The following is an 18,798-nucleotide window of genomic DNA, read 5'->3' on the forward strand; positions in this document are numbered from 1 at the left end:
TTCTGGATTTCATTTGGAGAAAGAAGTATCAAGCAAGAGGTGCTCCTCACATACATATGCTGCTATGGATCAAAGATGCCCACAAATTTGGAACAGATGCAAGTGACACAGTGATGAGTTTTATTGAACAGTATTCTACGTGTGCTGTTCCTAAAAGTACAGAACAAAAGAATTTAAAACATCAAGTCTTACGGTTTCAAACCCATCGTCAAAGGACAAGTTCTACACAAAATGTCGTTTTGGATTTCCACGACCAGTAATATCAAAAGGAAGAGTGAACAATTTTATGTCATCTTTGCGACATACTGTCACAAGAAAATCACCGTAAAATCCCTACAACTTAAGAAGAAATGAAGAGTCAAAATACATAAATGACTATAACCCAGTCATTTTGTCCATGTCAAATGCTAACATGGATATTCAATATGTTGCAGACAACTCCATTGCTGTGGCTCGATCTGTAAAATCTTACATTACGAAATCTGAAAAGACACAACTAAAGAAAATGTGGGAGGACATTTCTCATGAAAAGAGCCTAAGTAAGAAATTGCACAGCTACAGTTTGAAGATGATGTCTCATCGAGAAATTGGAGCATATGAATGTTCAGATCGCTTATCATCTGCAAGTCTATATGCCAAATCTAGAACAATCATTTGGGTGAGTTTAGGTCTTGCAAGAACACGAAACCAAGTTTTGAAATCTGTACAAGAAATTGAGTATTTAGCAGAGAAAGAACAAAACAGTACAGATATTTTGAAGACAAATATGTTGGATACATACTGTCCAAATAGAAGAAATCATCTTGAGAACGTTTGTCTCTATGAAGTACTGCAAAGCTATACTTTTAAGAGGAATATTACAGAAGATATCAATAAAGGTGTATATGCTGTGATTGGATCTGAAGGATGTCTGGTGAAACAAAGAAAAGGACATCTAATTGATCATCGAAAACTGAGTTGCGAAACTCCTGACAAAAGGGAATTTTACTATTTAGCTCTTTTGCAACTCTTTAAGCCATGGCGTACAGAACAGGAACTACTTGGAGATTTTCTCAGTTATGAAGATTCATTCAACGTAACCAAAAATACTATAGAATGTCCTGTTTTTACGAATTATCTACAAATGTTGAACGAGGAAATACAGCAAGAAGCTACAATTGCAGCAGAAATTGCTAGAGACAGTTCTCAAGACAGTACAAGTTCTGCTTCGTTGAGTCAGGATCCACTAGGAGGACCAATTATCCAAAATGAAGCAGCCACTGCCATGGATGAGGTGGAAAGAGCAATGGAACAAGCTCAGGAGGATGTAATAAACTTAGAAGAATTGGAAAAACAACTAAATGTTGAGCAAATTCAAATATATGATGAAGTGAGAGAGCAGATTGAGCATGGTTTATGTCATGAGAAAAAAGAGTGCTCATGTAGGTCATTTAAACCTGTCCCACTGCACGTGAGTGGAGAAGCAGGAACTGGAAAAAGTTTTCTAATTAAAGCAATTGCAACTTATCTACAGAAAAGAACTGAGTTGTCACTCTCTTGCGTTGTTACCGCTCCAACTGGGTTGGCAGCACATAACATTAAAGGGATTACTTTACATCGTTTATTGATGCTTCAGTAGAGCACAAAAATAAATTAGAATACCACAAGCTATCTGGAGAAGCTTGTTGTGAAGTTTCCAGAGTCCTGAAAAAAATGAAACTTCTCATTATTGATGAGGTAAGCATGGTATCAAATTTAATGCTTGCTTTTGTGCATTTAAGAATGTAACACATTCTTAAAACAGAGTATGATGTGTTATTTGGAGGCAAACACGTCATCGTTTTTGGAGATCTACTACAGCTAACTCCTGTGAAAGGACAACCAGTGTTTAAAACCGTTACACATGAAGATACCAGAAAGTGCCTGGGAAGTATTGGAAATGTTAATATATGGTTATAGTTCAAATATTCAGAACTCATTCAAAATATGCAACAGGCAAAGGATGCTGATTATAAAAGTATTCTTCAAGATATAAGAATTGGAAAAGTGAGTGAACATGGCAAAGAAGCTTTAAAGGCACGATTACTTTCACATTTGTTTCCAAATGAAAATGTTGGTGCAGAGAATATATATTGAAAAATTGCAGAAAATAAATCAGTGATATGCTTGATGCCAACTCTGCAAGAATGTTCACTCTTCAATGAAAAAATGTTAAAGTTAGAAAATCAAGAAATTATAAAACTGGAAGCTATTGATAGAATAGAGCATGAAAGAGCTACTAATATTTTGTCAGAAAAGTTGAAGTCAAAATTGCATTCTTTAGACAAATCAATATCTAAAACGGCTGGTTTAGAAAAGAATCTATATGCCTGTTTAAATTGTTGGATAATTTTACGACGTAATTTACATGTGGAAAGAGGTTTAGTAAATGGAGCAATGGGTCATGTTGTTGATTTTGTGAATTATTCAAATAGAGATGACATTGAATTTTTGAAAATCAAATTTGATGAAATTGAAGAAGTACAACAATTGAGTCGTTGTTCGACTCGATTTGTGCTTGTAAAAGATATATATTTCCTCCGAAAACAGTTTCCTGTTTGTTTGGCATATGCAGTGACTATTCATAAATCTCAAGGTTTAAGTGTAGATAGTGCTTTGGTGAATATTGGAAGTACCGTGTTCAAGGAGGCTATGGCATATGTTGCTTTATCTCGAGTCAGAACTTTATCTGGATTATAATTGTGTGAAGGAGTATAATAGGTTAAGAAGAGAATATGCTCCAAATTTACCTCAATATCCTTTATTTGAAAAGCTTGTGGTAGGTCGAAAAAGAAGATATGAGAAAAATTGTAGTGAGGTTGTAGAGAAAAGAAAAAAACTAGATGAACCAGTAATTGTAAGCAAAAAGAAAAAGAATAGTATTGAAGAGGTTGTTGGATTTCAGTTTGAAAACAGTTCTGGTGTCAACTGCTATGCTAATGTAGTGGTTAATGTTGTTTTTTTCTTCAAACTTTACAACAACCGATTGTTGAAAATCGGGATCAAAGATTTTGTTGCTTGTTGAATTCTGTCTTTGAGAAATTTAGCAGTGATAAAACAAAAATAGAAAGTGTTTCTGATATTCGAAATGTTTTAGACATAAGTTCTGGTCTAAATCAATTTTCACAGAATATTCAGCAAGATTGTCAGGAATTTCTTATGTATATGTTTGTTGTATTGCAAGATGAAGGTATAGATATTGCAAATATTTTTGGCGTTTCTTATAAATGGCAACATGACTGTGACAATTGTTTGTTTTCAAGTAGTACTGAAATAGACACTGAAATATTTATATATTTGACGTTACCAGACTGCAAATCAGTGACTTTTAATAATCTAGTTAGAGAAGCAAATCAAAACATGATCTGTACCCAATGTAACTCGCAAATGTTATCAACATTATTTATACAAAAAGATGGACAGTATGTAATTTTAATGCTCCAACGATGTAGACCTGATGAAACAAAATTGACAACTTTAATTTAAAAGTTTGTCGCTTCTTAAATATCAATTCCAGGAAGAACTTTTGTAACTGTAGCAATTATTTTTCATGATGGTTCTTCTACAACATCAGGACATTACACAGCTTATTTAAAATGTCCAAAAGGCTGGACTCATTGTAATGTTACTCAGTTGACTTTTAACACCTTGCATGCTCATGACGAGCTCAGCTCGTCATGAGCCACGGTGCTCCGGTGCTCATGACGAGCTGAGCTCGTCATGACAGTTAGAACGCTCGCATGCTGGGCTAATTCCCCTGCTGTGCGAGCGTTCTAAAGAAACGGGTGTGGTCATGACGAGCTCAGTGGGGGAATGTGCCCAGTAGGGAAGGGGTTAAACAACGTTTGCCTTTTGACTTACCAAATTCTTACCTAGTGTTTTTACAACCCAAATTTTATGGAAAACAATTGGCCTAGGAAGATTAGTGCTGTTAAAAAGGTTAGTCTGCTGTTGAGAATTACTTTGTAAGTGAGGGTGATCAAGATAAAAAAAACTTGTACTTGTCATAGAGGTAGTGTAAGTGTTTCACATAGTGAGTGATATGAGTATTACAGGAAATGTTGATCATGAGTGAGGCCGAGGTGTTTTAGATTTGTTGTAGTTGTTGGAGATGTTGGTGACATTTTTTATTCCCTTGTAGAGGTTTCTTTTAATGGTATACAGCTCCTTGGTAAGATCAAGGATGAGCAGAGTATGATCGGCATACCAGATGATGTTGAGGTTCTGATAGCATGCTAGTTATTTAAGGCTCTATGTTCATGATAAATAGCATCGGATGGAGGTATAACCATTGTTAGATGGTCCAAAAAATGTTGGTGCTTTTGGGTTAGAATGTTGGGAAACGGACGCTTAAGAGTACTATTAAGTAGCTTCCAAACTAAGGATTGCACACATACTATTGGGCAATGAGGAATGGTATCTGAAAAAAAATGACTATTTCGGGTAAATTTAGAGTGTATAAGAAAGAAGTAATAATGTTTTGTTACTTTGTGATTGTTGGTGACATTCCTTACTTACGTAAGAAATTGCTGTTCAAAAAAGACATATAAGATATGTTTTTTTTCTAATTGTTACATTCTTAATGAAAATGTTGAATGGGTTTTTTTAAACACAATCTTTTTGATTGTGGTTTTTTTGCCCGCTGTCATATGATGAGTAGTATTGAAATCACTGTTTTTATTGAAATTCAATATATTCTGAGAACAGCAAAATAAAATATATAACATATTGTACAAATTATTTTGTATTTTGTATTGTGAAATATATATTATAACTCAATTGTTTCTTCTCTTCCACAGATATTATATTTATAAGGTAAGTACGACAAACAAAAAATACTTTTTCATCACTTTCTTACTTCTCTTTCTCTCTATCCTTTCTTCACTCTCTCTCTTACTCCTTTACCTTTCCTCATCTTACTCCTCTTCCTTCATTCTACTTACTCCCCTTCATTCACCTTTACACTCCTTCTCTCACCATCAGTACTCTTCCTTCACCCTCACTCATCTTGTCCAACTCCCTCTTTCCCCAGTCTGTCCCTCACTTTCTTTCCTATCTTCCTCCATCACTACCCTTGTCTTGCTGTATCAATCAGTCTCTTCTCACTGCCCCCTTACTCTCTTTCCTTTACATCATCCCTCAGCGACCTTCACTCACTCTACTTCTTTTACTTCCTCACTCCCTTTCACTCACCCCCCTTTCCTCCATCCATCTCTAAGTCTCTTCCCCTGTGTCAGTCACTATAACTGATTTACTCCTTCACAGTCCGTCACTCTCCCTCTGTTTGTCTCTTTTACTGTCTCCCTCTCTATCCACCAGTCTTCCTTTTCTTTTCTCTCTCTTTCCATAAATCCTTCTCTCTCACTAACTTCTTTTTCCTTTCTCTTAATATGCTTCTTTTCCCATCACTCCCCTTCCCTCACCCTTATATCCCTTCCCTCACTGTCACTGCCCTTCATTCAATCTGAGTCCTCTTCCTCCACTTCATGTTCTCTTCTCTCTGCATCATTCTCATTCCATTTCCCCTGCGCCCATTCCCTCACTCTTCCTCACACTCTTTCGCTCACTCCATCCGTCAATCCCCTTCCCTTATTCCCCTTTCTTCAATCCCTTTTGGTAACTCTCATTCCTTTAGTCTCTCACTCCTTTCACTCCATTTCTCTCTTCCTCTCTCCCTCTGTCTTACTCAGTCTAACCACTTCATTTCCTGTCAGTCACTCGCTCTCCCTCTCTTTCTCCCTCACTCTCTCCCTTTGTGTTTCTCCCTCACCCCTCCTTTCTTTCCCTTTCTGATTTATTCACTTCTACTTTCTTTTGTATTATGAAATATATAACTCAATTTTTTCTTGTCTTCCACGGATACTATATTTATAAAAAAATATTCTATTAAGTTGTCATTATTTATAAGGTAAGTATGACAAACAGAAAATACTTTTTCTTTACTCTCTTACTTCTCTTTCCCTCTTTCCTATTCTTTAATCTCTCTCTTACTCCCCTTCCTCTACTCATCTTACTCTCCTTTTCTCATTCTCATTACTGACCTTCATTCACTTTTACAGTCTTTCTGTCACTATCAGTACTCTCTCTTCACCCTCACTCACCTTGTCCAACTCCCTCTTTCCCCTGTCTGTCTCTCACTTCTCTTTCCTATCTTCCTCCATCACTACCCTTGTGTTGTTGTATCGCTTAGACTCTTCTCACTCCCCCCGTACTCTCTTTCCATAACATCAACCCTCACTCACCTTCACTCACTCCACTTCTCTCACTCCCTCACTCCCTTTCGCTCAGTTCCCTTCCTTTATTCCCTCCCTCACTACCCTTTCCTCCATCTGTCTCTAAATCTCTTCCTCTGTCTCAGTCACTATACCTGATTGACTCCTTCACACTCCCTCACTCTCCTTCTGTTTGTCTCTTTCACTGTCTCCCTCTCTCTTCACTACTCTTCCTTTTATTTTCTCTCTCTTTCTATAAATATGCTTCTTTTTCAATCACTCTCTTTCCCTCAATCTTATATCCCTTCCCTCACTGTCACTGCCCTTCATTCAATCTGAGTCCTCTTCCCCCACTTCATGTTCTCCTCACTGTGCATCTGTCCCATTCCCTTTCTCTTGCTTCCATTCCCTCACTCACCCTCACTCTCTTTCACTTACTCCATCCGACAGTACCCTTCCCTTATTCCCCTTTCCTCATTACCTTTTGCTAACTCTCATTCCTTTAGTCTCTCACTCCCCTTCACTCCTTTTCTCTCTCCCTCTGTCTCACTGGGGAACATCCATTACAACGCAAGTATAACAACGCAGTGCTATTACAACGCAGGTAATACAACGCAGGTTCTTTTACAACGCATGTTTTTACAACGCATGGTATTACAACGCAAATGCTATTACAACGCATGCTTTTACATCGTAATTTATATGGTTAATTGTTAAATATTATTTTGTGGGTTATTTAATAATAATAATAATATTTAATATTTTTTTTACATGTGATCAAAATTTTGATTTTAAATAATATTATTTTTATTATTTAATTATGTAATACTCAGGCATTTAAATATAATAAATATTAATAAGTATATAATAATTAATAATATTCAGGTATTTTTTGTAGCAATATTTTATTATTTATTTAAATTAAATAATGTTTGAAAAAATAAGTATTAATAATTGTATTATTTATTTATGTAATATGTAATACTCAGGGACTTTTGTATAATTTATTTAAATATAATAAGTATTAATACTCAGGTATTTTTTGTAGCAATTTTGTATAATTTATTTAAATTTAATAAGTATTAATACTCAGGTATTTTTTGTATAATTTTTTTATTATTTATTTTAATTAAATAATGTTTATAAAAATAAGTATTAATACTTTGGTAAATAATGTTTATAAAAATAAATATTAATACTCAGGTATTTTTTGTAGGAAATTTTTATTATTTATTTAAATTAAATAATGTTTATAAAATAAAGTTTTAATACTTCGGTAAATAATGTTTATAAAAATAATTAGTAAGTATTAATACTCTGGTATTTTTTTCACAATTTGTTAAATTTATTTATATAAAATAATGTTTAAAAAAAAGTAATATTAATACTCCAGTATTTTTTTGATATTAATACTCTGGTATTTTTTTTCACTATTTGTTAAATTTATTTATATAAAATAATGTTTAAAAAAAATTAATATTAATACTCCAGTATTTTTTGAGAAAGAATAGAGATTATGATTTATTCAAACATTTTTGCACAAATAATTATTTAAATTAAATAATGTTCACAAAAATAAGTATAAATACTTTGGTAAATAATGTTTTTACAAAAAATATTAATAGTCTGGTATTTTGTAAGTAATTTAAAAAATTTATTTATATTAAATAATGTTTAAAAAAATTTAATATTATTACTGCAGTATTTTTTGAGAGAATAGAGATTATGATTTCAAAAAATAATACTATAATAATAATTAGATGATTTAGAAGGTAAAAATTATTATTAATAAATATTTTAATAATAAGTTATGTTTAAAATAATATTTAAATAATTTACAAATAATTTGGAATATTAATAGATGTATTTTTAGAAACTTTCTCACGCTTTTGCATTGGTTTCAATGAAGGTTTTAGTCCTTTATTTATTTCTATGAATACTCCATTGGAATCCGCGGAACGGTTTAGTATGGATGAAAAAGAACAGAAGCAGGATGGAGAAGAAGGATACAAGGGTAGCATAATGGTAAGTGATTAAAAACTTTATTTTTGGTATATAAACATTATTTTAAAACGTTATAAATTAAGAAAAATAATTGAAAAAGTCTTTGTGTTTTCAAAAATATTTTATTATTTAACGAAAATAACATGTAAAAAAAATATATAATATTTATTTCAAATTTACAATATTTTTTAAATTTTTTAACTTTTGAAATGATTATTATAATGTATTATAACAAAAAAAATTACATTAGATTAAAATAGTCCTTTTTTCATTTTGCGGCTTTTTGATCACGTCGTTACGTTAACGTCGACGTTAGACGCCATCTTGGATTTCATCGATTGCTGGAAGCAGCTGGAAGCTGATCTGCGCTCAAGGTAGGAAACTTTTACAACTTAATTAACAGTAAAACATATTAAAAAAAGTATATATATTGTATTGAGAGGATAATGAGAGGTTGCGTTTTAAACTAATATTTGTTTTTGATTGAAATTGAACATGTCGCCGAACATTTCATTTGTATATGCCTTCGTCGGGTAATGTATCGGAACAAGTCAAGGGTAAATATTTTTCAATAAAGTTATTTTACAAAAAAAGTAATCATTTTGAATGTTACATGTTTTGTGTTGAGAATGGAATGTATTGCTTTTGTAAGTTTGTTCAACATAGAAAGGTTATCAACGTTAATTTGAAAAATGATACTTTAGGGCTTGGATTGTTGAAAAATAAACTGGTTTTTGCATTTACGATTGTTGAAATCGAAGCAACATATGTGCGGTATTCTTTGCTGATATTTTGAAATAAGGGTCTTGATTGGTTGTTTTGGATAAATATTTCAAAAAGAAGGAATTTCATGGCATTGGTAATGCTTTTTTTCGAGTGGTTTCATAGATGCAAGATATGATTACGAAAAATGGGTTTAATTGTTTGTTTTCTTTTCATATTTCAAAAAGCAGTTTTACAAAATACATGTTTTGCGTGTGTATTTTAAAAATAGAAATATTTGAAAAATGAAAAGATTTAGTCAGCGAGAAAAATTGCAGTTAGGATGTGTTCTTGGCAAAATCATGAAAAAATCTAGAGGGAAGAATTTATAAATATATTTAGTAAGTGAGATTATATTTAGTTAGGTTGTGAAGTTACTTAACCATAAAAAAATTATTTTAGGTTGCGTACGTCACATTTTTTAATGAATAAATTGTTAGACAAATAGAAGAATGGGTAATATTTCAGTAAAGGTGCTTTTTTGTTTGTTTTCTGTTTGAAATACAACAGAAATTTGTCATATAAACTAATTTTTATAAAAAAATATTTCACAAGCCAGTATCATTTTTGAAATAGTGAGTGGGGAAAAAAATATTTCAAAATAACTTTAAAAAAAAAACGTTCAAAATGTTTACTTCTAGGAAAAATATTCCATTTCTGAAATCATAACTAATTTTTAATAGTAGAAAAATAATTTCTACATGCCTTTTATAGGTTTTTATTTGTAAAAAGAAAGGGGATGGATTTTTCCATTTTTCAAAAATGTATACCTGAAAAGGGTAAGATTTCAAAAGGTAAGGGAACCCGACGATTTTAAATTTTAAAATTTTTTACAAAAAAGCCAATTGAATTCAATATATAAAAAATAAATTTAGGGCAAAGCAGGAAAGTAAGTTTTGGATTACATTTTAGAAATGTAATATGTTAGCAACATTTTCAAGGTAGTCTGATGCCACACACAACGAAAATTGTTGTAGTACACCCAATAGTCTCCTGGACATTTCCTTCGTTTGTCTTGAAGGTCGTGGATTTAGGCTACCTGAAAATGCTTGTGCAAGTCTAATTTCTTGAAAACGTTGCTCCTTCTTCAAAGTTTTCAAAAAAGAGTAAAAATTAGGATGATGTTTGCCAATTGTATGACTGAAGGAGTTGTGCCATCCCTCTATGGCATTATTTGTTTTAGCACCACCTTCCAAGCAGGTTGAGTAGCAGTTCCACCACTGCACATGGTAACGTGGCTTCCTCCTGCGACCTGATCTGCTTAGACGCCCAATCCATGTGTCCTCGAAATAATTTAAAATTGGAGCCAATTTTTGTTCATTTTCTATAAAATATTCAGATTCTGAAATTGCAGTGTAGTATTCATCTACACTATCAGGTGGTACAAAACAAAGGGCAGTTAATTTTTTTAATTCAACTTGTAATTTGCTATCAGAGCAGTAATCTGCAACCAGGGATGTTTTTTGAAGTTTACGCCAATATGCCTGGGAAAAATGAAAAAAACATCCCTGAATTTGGGTATCCACGTACAATTTGTTGATGACATTCATCATAGTCAATTCAAAATCTAAAATGATTTTCCTAGGACTTTTTCCTGATGTTTTCTCTTTAATTACTGATAAAAATTCAGTATAGGTTGCAGATTGCTTGTCTGGTAGTAAACTATATACTAAGGGAACTACATTATTGTTTATTTGTGCATGAATGCTGTAAATTTGGGTGAAAGGATGGGGCGTACATTTAAACGTACCATCCATCATCCAAATTTCAGTATTCTCTAATTTATAAAGGTTACGGGGAGTGCTAAATATTAATATGCGTTTGAGAGGGTTTTGGTTATCATAGAGAAGGAAAGGTTCATTAGAGAAAGAAAGAGTTAATTCGTGTGGAATTACAATGTCAGCAAAAGTTTGTGGAGTAACTGTTTGTGTGTTACTTGCCTGCTTTTTACGTTGAATAATTCTACGCAAATTAGGGATTGTTGGCATATTACAAGCAACATGTCCAGGGACATGTTGTGCAACCTCTCTTAAAATTTGACCAGGAGTTGCATTGGAGGTGGATGCAATATCTTTCATTTGGTTGATTGTATCGCGTATTTCTATTTCCATTGCAGAGGCAGAGTGGTTATGTTCAGTGGTTTTGATTATGTTGTCACCAACAGTAACTGCTCTGCCGCTGCAACGAGAAGAATAATATTGAACACACCTCCAATGTCTCCTTGGTTCACTTATCCTCTCATTACAATATATATACCCACAGTGTTTTAGAAGTCTGTTTCCTTTTCTTGATTTTGTATAAATTGCTGTGGTATTGCTTGCCATTTTCTGTGGAAAAAAGGAAACATGAAATATAATTTATTATGTTGGTTCTGTTTGAAAAAGTAAATTGCACTTAAACATTTTTCAGCACTTTCATTAATCATGCATTTACCTGGACTTGGAATTGTAAGTTGAACTTGAACACTATCCAGTAATTTCTGTAATCATGGACTTATCTGGACTTGGAATTGTAAGTGGCACTTCAACACTATCCAACACTTTCCCTACTCATGCACTTTCTAGGAGTTAGAATAGTAAGTTGCACTTCAAAACTATCCAGCACTTTCTCTAATCATGCACTTATCTGGACTTGGAATTGTAAGTGGCACTTCAACACTATCCAACACTTTCCCTACTCATGCACTTATCTGGAGTTAGATTAGTATGTTGCACTTCAACACTATCCAGCACTTTCTCTAATCATGCACTTATCTGGAGTTAGAATATTAATTGGCACTTCAACACTATCCAGCACTTTCCCTAATCATGCACTTTCCTGGAGTTAGAATAGTAAGTGGCACTTCAACACTATCCAGCACTTTCTCTAATCATGCACTTTACTGGAGTTAGAATAGTAAGTGGCACTTCAACAGTATCCAGCACTTTACCTAAAATGCACTTTCCTGGAGTTAGAATAGTAAGTTGCACTTCAACACTATCCAGCACTTTCTCTAATCATGCACTTATCTGGACTTGGAATTGTAAGTGGCACTTCAACACTATCCAACACTTTTCATACTCATGCACTTTCCAGGAGTTAGAATAGTAAGTTGCACTTCAACACTATCCAGCACTTTCTCTAATCATGCACTTATCTGGAGTTAGAATATTAATTGGCACTTCAACACTATCCAGCACTTTCCCTAATCATGCACTTTCCTGGAGTTAGAATAGTAAGTGGCACTTCAACACTATCCAGCACTTTCTCTAATCATGCACTTTCCTGGAGTTAGAATAGTAAGTGGCACTTCAACACTATCCAGCACTTTCCCTAAACATGAACTTTCCTGGAGTTAGAATAGTAAGTTGCACTTAAACACTATCCAGCACTTTCCTTAAACATACACTTTCCTGGAGTTAGAATAGTAAGTGCATTTACTTGGAGTTGCAATTGTAAGTGGAATTTCAAAACTATCCAGCACTTTATTTAATTATGCACTTTCTGGAGTTAGAATAGTCAGTTGCACTTCAACACTATCCAGCACTTTCCCTAATCATGAACTTTCCTGGAGTTAGAATAGTAAATTGCACTTCAACACTATCCAGCACTTTATTTAATTATGCACTTTCATGGAGTTAGAATATTAAGTGGCACTTCAATACTATCCAGCACTTTCCCTAATCAAGCACTTACCTGGTGTTATAATAGTAAGTGACACTTCAACACTATCCAGCACTTTCACTAATCGTGCACTTTCCTGGAGTTAGAATTGTAAGTTGCACTTCAACACTATCCAGCACTTTCTCTAATTATGTACTTATCTGACTTTAAAATAGTAAGTGGCACTTCAACACTATCCAGCACTTCACCTAAGCATGCACTTTCCTGGAGTTAGAATAATAATTTGCACTTCAAGACTATCCAGCACTTTCTCTAATCATGCACTTATATGGAGTTAGAATAGTAAGTGCCACTTCAACACTATCCAGCACTTTCCCTAATCATGCACTTTCCTGGAGTTAGAATAGTAAGTGCATTTACTTGGAGTTGGAATTGTAAGTGGAACTTCAACACTATCTAGCACTTTATTAAATTATGCACTTTCCTGGATTTAGAATAGTCAGTTGCAGTTCAACACTATCCAGCACTTTCCCTAATTAAACATTTTCCTGGACTTGGAATTGTAAGTGCCACTTGAACACTATCCTGCACTTTATTTAATTATGCACTTTCCTGCAGTTAGAATAGTAAGTTGCACTTCAACACTATCCAGCACTTTCCCTAATCATGTACTTATTTGGAGTTAGAATAGTAAGTGGCACTTCAACACTATCCAGCACTTTTCCTAATCATGCACTTTCCTGGAGTTAGAATAGTAAGTTGCACTTTAACACTATCCAGCACTTTCTATAATCATGCACTTATCTGGAGTTAGAATATTAAGTGGCACTTCAAAACTATCCAGTACGTTCCCTATTGAAGCACTTACCTGGAGTTTCAATAGTAATTGACATTTTTCACTATCCTGCACTTTTTCGGTTTTAAAATTATATTTTGTATGCAATGTACGCAGAAAATGAAATGTGTTTATTTGACAGTTACCTTTGAGTTTTGAAGGTTGATTTGTGGGTTTCTTTCAAGTCTTGCAAATTGTTTTGATGTTGGCTGAGCTTTCCTTGCTTTTTCGGTTTTGGTTTATCTTGTTTGGCTGTAATGAAAAGATTTAAAAAAGTGTTATATGGTTTGATAATGTTTTATTTATATATCTTTTCTAAACGTTGAAAAAAATAATCTATATGTATTGATGATTAGAAATTTGTGACATGTTAACAATAACCAGCACTTTATTTGCTCATGCATTTATCTGGACTTGGAATTGTAAGTGGCACTTCATCACTATCCAGCACTTTAGAGAAAGTGCTGGATAGTGTTGAAGTGCCACTTACAATTCCAAGTCCAGGTCTGCAGTTAGAATAGTAAGTGGCACTTCAACACTATCCAGCACTTTCACTAATCATGCACTTATATGAAGTTAGAATAGTAAGAGCATTTACCTGGACTTGGAATTGTAAGTGGCACTTCAACACTATCCAGCACTTTAGAGAAAGTGCTGGATAGTGTTGAAGTGCCACTTACAATTCCAAGTCCAGGTCTGCAGTTAGAATAGTAAGTGGCACTTCAACACTATCCAGCACTTTCACTAATCATGCACTTATATGAAGTTAGAATAGTAAGAGCATTTACCTGGACTTGGAATTGTAAGTGGCACTTCAACACTATCCAGCACTTTCCCTAATCATGCACTTATCTGGAGTTAGAATAGTAAGTTGCACTTCAACACTATCCAGCACTTTCTGTAATCATGCACTTATCTCGAGTTAGAATAGTAAATGACACTTCAACACTATCCAGCACTTACTCTAATCGTGCATTTATCTGGAGTTTGAATAATAAGTGCATTTACCTGGACTTGGAATTGTAAGTGCCACTTCAACACTATCCTGCACTTTATTTAATTATGCACTTTACTGGAGTTAAAATAGTCAGTTGCACTTCAACACTATCGAGCACTTTCTCTAATCATGCACTTATGTGGAGTTAGAATATTAAGTGGCACTTCAACACTATCCAGCACTTTCCCTAATCATGCACTTTCCTGGAGTTAGAATAGTAACTGGCACTTCAACACTATCCAGCACTTTTACAAATCAAACATTTATCTGGAGTTTGAATAGTAATTGACATTTTTCACTATTCTGCACTTTTTTGGTTATAAAATTATATTTTGTATGCAATGTAAGCAGAAAATGAAATGTGTTTATTTGACTGTTACCTTTGAGTTTTGAAGGTTGCTTTGTGGGTTTCTTTCAAGTCTTGCAAATTGTTTTGATGTTGGCTGAGCTTTGCTTGCTTTTTCGGTTTTGGTTTATCTTGTTTGGCTGTAATGAAAAGATTTAAAAAAGTGTTATATGGTTTGATAATGTTTTATTTCTATATCTTTTGTAAACGTTGAAAAAAATAATCTATATTTATTGATGATTAGAAATTTGTGACATGTTAACAATAACCAGCACTTTATTTGCTCATGCATTTATCTGGACTTGGAATTGTAAGTGGCACTTCATCACTATCCAGCACTTTAGAGAAAGTGCTGGATAGTGTTGAAGTGCCACTTACAATTCCAAGTCCAGGTCTGCAGTTAGAATAGTAAGTGGCACTTCAACACTATCCAGCACTTTCACTAATCATGCACTTTCCTGAATTCTGAATAGTAAGTTGCACTTCAACAATTTCCAGCACTTTTGCTAATCATGCACTTATCTCGAGTTAGAATAGTAAGTGGCACTTCAACAATATCCAGCACTTTCCGAATCATGCAATTTCCGGGAGTTAGAATAGTAAGTTGCACTTTAATACTATCCAGCATTTTCTCTAATCATGCACTTTCCTGGAGTTAGAATAGTAAGTGGCACTTCAATACTATCCAGCACTTTCCCTAATCAAGCACTTACCTGGTGTTAGAATAGTAAGTGGCACTTCAACACTATCCAGCACTTTCCCTAATCATGCACTTTCCTGGAGTTAGAATAGTAAGTGGCACTTCAACACTATCCAGCACTTTCCCTAATCATGCACTTTCCTGGAGTTAGAATAGTAAGTGGCACTTCAACAGTATCCAGCACTTTCCCTAAACATGCATTTTCCTGGAGTTAGAATAGTAAGTGGCACTTCAACACTATCCAGCACTTTCCCTAAACATGCACTTTCCTGGAGTTAGAAAAGTAAGTGGCACTTCAATACTATCCAGCACTTTCCCTAATCAAGCACTTACCTGGTGTTAGAATAGTAAGTGGCACTTCAACACTATCCAGCACTTTCCCTAAACATGCACTTTCCTGGAGTTAGAATAGTAAGTGGCACTTCAACACTATCCAGCAATTTTTTAATTATGCACTTATCTGGAGTTAGAATAGTAACTGGCACTTCAACACTATCCAGCACTTTTACAAATCAAACATTTATCTGGAGTTTGAATAGTAATTGACATTTTTCACTATTCTGCACTTTTTTGGTTATAAAATTATATTTTGTATACAATGTAAGCAGAAAATGAAATGTGTTTATTTGACTGTTACCTTTGAGTTTTGAAGGTTGGTTTGTGGGTTTCTTTCAAGTCTTGCAAATTGTTTTGATGTTGGCTGAGCTTTGCTTGCTTTTTCGGTTTTGGTTTATCTTGTTTGGCTGTAATGAAAAGATTTAAAAAAGTGTTATATGGTTTGATAATGTTTTATTTATATATCTGTTGTAAACGTTGAAAAAAATAATCTATATTTATTGATGATTAGAAATTTGTGACATGTTAACAATAACCAGCACTTTATTTGCTCATGCATTTATCTGGACTTGGAACTGTAAGTGGCACTTCATCACTATCCAGCACTTTAGAGAAAGTGCTGGATAGTGTTGAAGTGCCACTTACAATTCCAAGTCCAGGTCTGCAGTTAGAATAGTAAGTGGCACTTCAACACTATCCAGCACTTTCACTAATCATGCACTTTCCTGAATTCTGAATAGTAAGTTGCACTTCAACAATTTCCAGCACTTTTGCTAATCATGCACTTATCTCGAGTTAGAATAGTAAGTGGCACTTCAACAATATCCAGCACTTTCCGAATCATGCAATTTCCGGGAGTTAGAATAGTTAGTTGCACTTTAATACTATCCAGCATTTTCTCTAATCATGCACTTTCCTGGAGTTAGAATAGTAAGTGGCACTTCAATACTATCCAGCACTTTCCCTAATCAAGCACTTACCTGGTGTTAGAATAGTAAGTGGCACTTCAACACTATCCAGCACTTTCCCTAATCATGCACTTTCCTGGAGTTAGAATAGTAAGTGGCACTTCAACAGTATCCAGCACTTTCCCTAATCATGCACTTACCTGGTGTTAGAATAGTAAGTGGCACTTCAACACTATCCAGCACTTTCCTTAATGATTCACTTTCCTGGAGTTAGAATAGTAAGTGGAACTTCAACACTATCCAGCACTTTATTTAATTATGCACTTTCATGGAGTTAGAATATTAAGTGGCACTTCAACACTATCCAGCACTTTCCCTAAACATGCACTTTCCTGGAGTTAGAATAGTAAGTGGCACTTCAACACTATCCAGCACTTTTCCTAATCATGCACTTTCCTGGAGTGAAAATAGTAAGTGGCAGTTCAACACTATCCAGCACTTTCTCTAATCATGCTCTTACCTGGAGTTAGAATAGTAATTTGTATTTCTATTATATCCAGCACTTTACCGTATCAAGCACTTACCTGGAATTTAAATAATAATTGACATTTTTTCACTATCCTGCGTTTTTTCTGCTTTAAATTTATATATCGTATGCAATGTAAGCAGAAAATGAAATGTGTTTATTTGACAGTTACCTTTGAGTTTTGAAGGTTGGTTTGTGGGTTTCTTTCAAGTCTTGCAAACTGTTTTGATATTGGCTGAGCTTTGGTTGCTTTTACAGTTTTGGTTGTTCTCCTTTGAATGTAAAAAAAAAATTAGAAAATGTGTTATATATTTGGATAATGTTTTAGGAGTGGGTGGCGCACTTTTCCTCGCTCTATAAGGCTGTGGAACCAGTCCTTGACATAAGTCAGGACTTTATGTGCCCAAACATAGACTCAACCAAAGTCCTGGTCGTAACCCTCCCCGAAGTTCTGGCGAGCTTGAAGGCAACCAAAGGGGGTAAGGCGGCTGGACCAGATGGCATACCAGCAGACCTCTATAAGGCCAATACTGAATTATGGGGGCCTTTGCTTGTCCAGCTTTTTAATGTTGCTCTGGCAAAGGGCTTAGTTCCCACCTGGATTACATCGATTATAGTCCCAATATTTAAGAAAGGGGACAGGCAGAATTGCATGTGTTATAGGCCAATTTCTTTATTGGACTCCTCTATAAAAATTTTAGGGAGAGTTGTTTTAGATAAATTGCGAATCTGGTCAGAAGAGAATGGGGTGTTATGTGATTTCCAATTTGGGTTTCAAAGAGGCTTAGGGACTATAGAGCAAGGATTGAATCTGCTCATCCTGCAGCAGAAGTATGTAAGGGTTAAAAAACAACGTCTATACCTCACCTTTGTTAACTTATCGTCAGCTTTTGACTGTGTTTCACACAATAAATTGTGGTCAATTATGATTGAGTTGGGGGTAGACAATGCCATTATTTGATTCTTGCGAGATCTATATTCCGGGGCCAATGCAAGTGTCCGTTTTGGGAAAGATGGTGAATGCACTAGACAATTTGGGATTGGTCGGGGTGTACGCCAAGGGTGTGTTTTAGCTCCATTTTTATTTCTGCTATACATAAATGGCTTGGAGAAACGACTCGTGCAGGAGGGTAGGGACATGCCTATTGTGGGTGGAAGGCCTGTCCCTGCCTTGATGTACGTGGACGATGCCGTTTTGATGGCATGAACCCCAATGGCGTTACAAACCTTGGTTACTTCTTTTAACAGTTTCATGCTTGGTTTAGACTTAAAGATCAACTGTTCAAAAACACTGTCCATGTATTGTGGGCCAAGATCAAACAAGCATTTGAAACCCATTTTTATAAATTCCAATCCCCTGGAAAAGACCTCCACTTTTCCCTATTTGGGAATTCTGTTTCATGAAAGTGGCTCATGGACTAGTGCAATCCAGGCTAGATCTTTGCTGTTTTCCAAAACTATTATGGCCTTAAAATGTTTTATGAGAAAATTAGGGAAAAAACCCATAAAAGAGATTTTAACTATTTATAGGGCATCCTGCTTAGCAGTAGC

The 18,798-nt window shown here is 34.5% G+C and overlaps 1 protein-coding gene across 1 annotated transcript in view; it reads right to left on the reverse strand.

The window, feature by feature from the left end:
- LOC144762686 (uncharacterized) overlaps positions 1-14,902 on the reverse strand; it is a 28,199-nt gene extending 13,297 nt beyond the window's left edge. Inside the window, exons 1-2 of the mRNA XM_078647929.1 lie at positions 14,812-14,902; positions 10,367-11,323 (exon numbers count right to left, since the gene is read on the reverse strand). Of these exons, the coding sequence (XP_078504055.1) occupies positions 10,367-11,320 (954 nt within the window). The 5' untranslated portion in view covers positions 11,321-11,323; positions 14,812-14,902. The remainder of the gene's footprint in view (positions 1-10,366; positions 11,324-14,811) is intronic.
- Positions 14,903-18,798: the final 3,896 nt, after the last annotated feature.

The sequence above is a fragment of the Lissotriton helveticus genome, chromosome 6, assembly GCF_964261635.1.
Source record: "Lissotriton helveticus chromosome 6, aLisHel1.1, whole genome shotgun sequence".
Lineage (NCBI taxonomy): Eukaryota > Metazoa > Chordata > Amphibia > Caudata > Salamandridae > Lissotriton > Lissotriton helveticus.